Genomic DNA, 6285 nt, shown 5'->3' with positions numbered 1-6285 from the left:
GAGTCATCAAGGTTTTTCGAAGGTAAATTATGTGATAAGAACTGTCTGTCAAGTGTCTCAGTGTTCTTGTTTATGCACTGCTCTTAGTGACAGTCGACTGAAAAAGCAAACTGATTAAAAAAAATAAACAAGTTTATGACCAATTTAATTCGAACAAAATTAATAAAACATAATAACAAAGAAATAAATACGAATTTGAATTTTTTTAAAAAAAAGTAATAAAAGATACAACTAATAAGGTTGGTATCGTGCGACAGCTCACTGCCCAGACGTATATATATGTGGAATTAACATGTCAATATCTGTCTTAGGTACTGCAACTGTCACGCAAAACCTAATAGTGTGAAAATACTGCCACGACAGAAAATGTCTTCACCATACCCATTCACCGTGCAAGCGGATTTTATGGGCAAGTTTCTTGATTTATAATCCGTAAAAATTTGACTAATTTTATAATACGTTCGTCATAGCCCTTTAGGGTAAACTCCAAGGTCGATGTTGAGTTTAAATGGTTTATTTTCCCTTCGTATTTAAAACAGTTTCACATGAATTGTCTTTTAAGCTTTACTCCTTTCAGTGGCAAATTTCGGTACAGGCAAACTAGAGACTTGGCTAGCACAGAAATTTGAGGTAGAACACAATTTGAGTGAAATTATATTTTTTTGATGCTGACAAATTTGTCAAAACAAAAATCAGTTCAATTAAGCACACATAAATATAAAAATGATTTGTAGTTTTAATTGAATCTAGATTACTTATCATGCCTACAAATCCGCTCCAAAGTTCAGTTCTTTATAATGAATTTATAATATTCATCTTTTTTGTATTTGAATATTTAGCGCTATATTTTAACACATTGTTCTTGACTTATGAATTTAATTGAACTCGTTATTTGCATGATTTGTCAAATATTTATTGTATAATTGAAAAAAAAAATTACTCAAGGCCAGTATTCTAAAGTAATGAGTTATCAATTTATTTTTATGTAGAACTTTGATGTCATTTAATATTTATTGATTAGACCAGTGTGGTATCTTAGAATTAAAAGAATTAAACTAAAAATTAAATTTTAAAAAGTTTGACGGTTTTGTTGGGGATATTGTATTGTGGCTTTGAACAATTTCAATTATTACAGTCCATCCTACTTTGAGTTGAAAGTAATTCTTGCTTGTTTGAAAAAACAACTTCTTTATTATTAACGATATCAACACTTCTCTTTACAGTATTTTAATTTATAGGTTAAAAAAAAATTGTTTTTACTTTGTTTTCTTATCTCCACGGCTATTATATACGACAATAGTCAAAAAAGTCATAACAACTATGGAAAAAAAACAAAAAAAACATTTGTATTCTCCTTTAGTTAATTTTTTTTCTAGTTAATATTTAAACATTTTTCTTTACTGTTAATAATGAGGGATTGTTAATTACTTCAATTAAACAAGCTCTTTCCGATTATTTCAATTAGGACAAGTCCTGATATTAAATAAAATTTTAATGTACACTGCGACAAGTTGAATCAATATCGTTGTAGCCGTTTTTTTGGAAATGGTAAAAAAAAAGTGTAAAATCTATGATATAAGGTGGCATTTCCTATTTGTCGATAGCAAATAAGTTGCTGTAACATCCCATCCCATGTACTTACCTTAAATATATAATTTTTGCACTTTTCTTTTTTGAGCTGGACTGTTCACATTCGAACAGACTATTCTATGGGACTTGGCCATTTGGGCTGAGCGGATTTTAAAATTTTTTTAAAAGTATTTTTTTTTAATTTGAAAGAACCAATTAAATCAATTAAAAAATCTCCCCAATCTTATTTCATTTACCCAACCTTGTTAAACTTTTTAATCGTCTTTCATTTCTCTTCGAATATCTTTAGTTGACCTTGGTTTCTGAAATGACCAGTAAAGAGTGCAATTAATTGGCCTACTGAAGGTCTGAATACGAAAATATTTAGAAATAACAAAACCGTGAACTTTTAAACTAATCGGAGAAATAACAGTCAGTTAAATATATGTGTCAATTTGTATTTGGCAGAATGCTACAGTTTCTGTAATTTTTAATTATTACCATGCATCTTAGTTGGCTTCTTTATTCCTTTCATTTGTGTGCTTTACTTTATTAATTGTTAATTCTACATCTATCAGTGTGATCTCTTAAAGTAGATTAATGCTAGTGAAGATTAATGCGACTGGTTATTGTGCATGTACTTCCGCATGCCTGCATACCATTCTATTTTTTTTTTTTGTGTGTCAGACAATCCGCTGTTTGTCTATTTCTATAGATAAATAATTAAATTTTAAAAAATATTGAACAACAATGCAGTGGGAATACTGCGAGTTCAACAAGACGTTTATAAATAGATAAGAAATTGTGATTGGAAGTACGATGGTCATCTCTTTTATCAAGATAGAAAAACATCTGTTAATGCATTTGTAATTATCTAGGTGTACACAAAACCTTTGTAGTGTAAAGATAAAAATTTTTCGTAGGAAGTAGTATGTAACATTAACATTAATTATGATTTTTGAAAATATTTTTAGAAAGGTGGTTGACAGAAAATGTACTAATTTTTTCTACGGGACGGTTTTACTATTTAAAGAATGTCTTTATGTTTAATTTTTGCTCTCCGTATTGTGTGAATAAGCAATAAGATTATTTCTATTAGTCACAGGGCAACGATCAATGAATAGCCGCACGTATTGAAACTGCGACTCAACCGTTATTTGAAATATTACAACCCCTCGGATACTTTCTGCTAACCTAAGAAGTATGAAAAAGTTTTCAAAAACAGACTGCACCCATTGTTAATGAAAACCGGCGTTCTCTTATCTTAATGGAAGGTGTTTGATTAGGAATGATACTACCAGTCATCGCCCAGCTTAGGCAGGGACTGGTCTAAGTTGTGTAACAGTGTGTAACCTCTGTAACCTCCCTGATATTGTCAAAGTATTAGGAGCTTTCGCTTCTTCAATTTAAATTGTATACAATTTAGTGTTAATGATATTCATTATAGACAACCTTCCACTATGCTGGAAGGTCTAGTGGCATGGGTGATAAACAATTATCTTGGCAAATATGTTGAAAATCTTAATACAGACCAACTTAGTATTGCTCTTTTACGTGGTAAGTAAACAAGTTAAATTTACTAGTTTTTATTTATTTATATTTTCTTCGTAGTCTGTTCATACTTAGTTTTGTACTGTGATCAACTGAATTAAATTAAGGTATTTATCCAACTTCTTTCCTGGAGATTCTTCGAAATTCCCTCTCACTAATATTAATTAACTCAGTTGATTAATTTAAAATTCTTCAGGAATTTATGACAGAACAATATTGTTTAAAAAATACTACATTTATACAATCTGTCTTAATTGTCAATAAATTAATATAACTTTTCATCCTTAGGAGCTGTAGAGCTTGAAAATCTCCCCCTTCGGAAGGATGCTCTTCGACATGTTGGACTGCCAATTCAGGTTAAAGCCGGTTTGATAGGGAAAGTTAAACTTAAAATACCTCTGACCCAAGTGAGGACTGCACCATGGGAAATTGTCATGGAACAGTTATACCTGGTCGCTGGACCATTGAACCTGACTGAGGTATAAAGAAGAACTCTAATTAAACATTAACACAAGTTTTGTTTTTGATTAGTCTGTAGTAAACGTATTACTTATCACTGTTTATTGATATTAATGTTTTCTTTACACTCACTTATGTTGTTCAATATTTTTTAATATAAGAAATAATATGTGGAATAAAAATCTTTATGATATTGTAATATTGAGATTTAGTTATTGACAATATGCTGTAATGTTTATTTTGTAAATGTAATGTTTAGAAGTGTAACTATGATTATTGTGAATAGAGGTTTATGTGTCCCTCAGCTATTGAATGATGATCCTTCTAAAAAACTACATCTTAAATCCATTTAATTATTTTTCGATTCCTGGTTGCAATAATACTCTAGAATCACTATTATTTTATTCATTATTTTCTATGTATTTGTCCAGATATTTACTTCTGAAGTAAATTACTGTTAGTTGTTAAAGATCATTCTCCCCTATTAATGTCAATTATCTGAAGAAAAAAAAAGGAAACAAGTAGATTTAATGATTTAAGACCCACTCTTACTCAAGGGGATAAAATCCTTATTATAGGCTAATTAGGGAATTATTCTAAAGAGTGGAATAGAAACTCACTTTTTGTAAGATTATGTAATTTTCCATGAAGTTCTTAGATTTTGTTTTCCTCAACTCTCGATGTTTTTTAAAAATAAAAATCCCTCTTATCTTATATTGTACATATTAAATTCTTTCAATATTTTGCATATATATACAAGTAGACAAATTTATTGTTTAAAACCTTTTTTGATACATGCATGTATGCATTAATGTTTTAGTAAGCACTTGTTTACTACTCAGCATACACCTCTCTGCAGCAGACAAATCCGTGGCTGACAGTTGTAGAAAGGTTTCTGTATATCTTATTTATGATTTTTATAATTTCGAAAAAGGTTCTAAAAACTTGATTTTACTTTTGTTTTATTTATTACCTACTAAATTAGAGACATTATATCTATTAATTCAGTTTGTTGATTTTTTTTCTCCTACTGCTGAATTCCCAGCTCGTTAAATAGAACTTTTAACCTACAGAATTTTACTATAGTTGGCCTAAGTGAACCGTTATTAACAGAGCTTTTTCCTCTCTATGTGTCTGCAGGAAACAATTCTTTCTCACTCTTGATTATTTTGTTAAACACCCTTATTGAATTCAAATAAACCACTAAGAAATAATCCTTTTACTTTTGATACTTCTTTTTGTCAATTAGTGGGGTTTATATTTTACTATAGGTGTTTGTTTTATCTATTCTGATTTGATCCTTGAATAATATACCATGGATTTACAATATATTGTCAATCATTATTTATACAATACAAGTTGTTCTTCATTTGTCTTTTTTAATTCAATAATAATAATAAAAGGTTTAACAAGCTATAAGTTCAATGCTGATACCACCTCAATTACTGTCTGCATACCTGAGCTCACACTACGCTGTGATGATATTTTAAATAGGTTTTGAATTCCAATGTAAATGATTATTCAAGCATAACTCATATCTAAGATTCAAAAATTATTTTTAAATTGTATATTGTTTTATTTGAAAGTTTTTTTTTTACTAGGAAAGTACCAATTGGTTGAGAATATTATTTTGTTGATCATGGAATTGTCTTAATTTTTCCCATTTTTAGTAATACAGTAGCAGTGTTTTGAATAATTTATCATGTACCATTCTTAAGATATAATTTATACATAACATCCCACCTCAAAAGCAGCATTCAGTATTTTATTATGCTGTGATTTAAAATTTTAATTGTTTTGAAATAACTTGAATTGAATTTGCTCTATTTTTTTTTTTTGGATATTTTTGTGTAAATAATACATTATTTTTAAGCTTGATGAGGAAGCAGAGGAACAGGCTCTTCAGGATTATAAATTAGGGCGCCTTGATGCAATTGAGGCAGTATGGAGGCAAACAGAAGCATCTCAAGATTCAAGTTATTATGCATCAAGCTATTCTTCATGGCTTGGTCTGAGCATGAATTTTGCTGCTAATATTATAGAAAATCTGCAGGTATTTCTACAAACTTGAGTTTTAACTATCCATTAATATTAAGAGGTCCTTTTATCCTATTTTTTAATGTTTAGTTGAAAATAAAAGATGTTCACCTACGCTATGAAGATAACATTACTGTTGATGGAAAAGTTTTTGCTGCTGGTGTACAGATTGAATCTTTAACTGCTCAAAGCTGCGATAATTCATGGAATCCATCATTTGTCTCCTGTTCTTCTAAAGAATCATTTAAATTAATGGAAATGACTGGATTTTCAGTTTATTGGGATCAAATAACCCTGGCAGAAATGTGGGGTGATCTTTTGCTGTCTCATTTTGTTGGAAATGTAAAGTTTTATTAATTTGACTTTTTTTCTTTCTTTTTTTTTTCATTTATAATGTTTATAATATGTTTCTAATTTAACAGATGGCAAAAACTGCCTCTACAAAGCATGCCTATATACTATCGCCTGTTCATGCTGTTGCTCATTTCAAAAGGAATAGAAGTGAAAAGCCATTGAGGTCTAGAACTCACCCAAGGATAGTTTGTGATTTATTGTTGGACCAAGTTCCTCTCTCGCTATCTGATGTATGTTAATATGTTGATATATTTATTTGTTTTAAAATTTTAGAAAATTATCATAGAAAAATATCAAATACACAATGCCTAAATT

The 6285-nt window shown here is 29.4% G+C and overlaps 1 protein-coding gene across 1 annotated transcript; it reads left to right on the top strand.

Moving 5' to 3' along the window:
• The first annotated feature begins 2432 nt into the window (after nt 1–2432).
• LOC136797028 (intermembrane lipid transfer protein Vps13D-like) lies at nt 2433–6209 on the top strand. Its single transcript, XM_067052447.1, has 5 exons — nt 2433–3126; nt 3409–3599; nt 5453–5632; nt 5707–5958; nt 6039–6209. Exons 1-5 carry the CDS (start codon nt 3030–3032, stop codon nt 6207–6209), a joined length of 891 nt encoding a protein of 296 aa, XP_066908548.1. The 5' UTR covers nt 2433–3029.
• Nucleotides 6210–6285: the final 76 nt, after the last annotated feature.

This window comes from Halyomorpha halys, unplaced genomic scaffold, assembly GCF_000696795.3.
Source record: "Halyomorpha halys isolate HHAL.00 unplaced genomic scaffold, Hhal_1.1 Scaffold5386.1, whole genome shotgun sequence".
Taxonomy (NCBI): domain Eukaryota; kingdom Metazoa; phylum Arthropoda; class Insecta; order Hemiptera; family Pentatomidae; genus Halyomorpha; species Halyomorpha halys.
The sequence above is the reverse complement of the archived record's forward strand: the minus strand, read 5'-3'. Positions and strand labels throughout refer to the sequence as shown.

What these genes read in the sequence shown, in the direction of transcription:
- LOC136797028 (XM_067052447.1), top strand. Translation starts at nt 3,030, where the DNA reads ATGCTGGAAGGTCTAGTGGCATGGGTGATAAACAATTATCTTGGCAAA. An exon ending in TAGTATTGCTCTTTTACGTG is followed by an intron (nt 3,127 to 3,408) that starts GTAAGTAAACAA and finishes TTTCATCCTTAG; the next exon opens with GAGCTGTAGAGCTTGAAAAT. An exon ending in TGTCTCATTTTGTTGGAAAT is followed by an intron (nt 5,959 to 6,038) that starts GTAAAGTTTTAT and finishes CTAATTTAACAG; the next exon opens with ATGGCAAAAACTGCCTCTAC.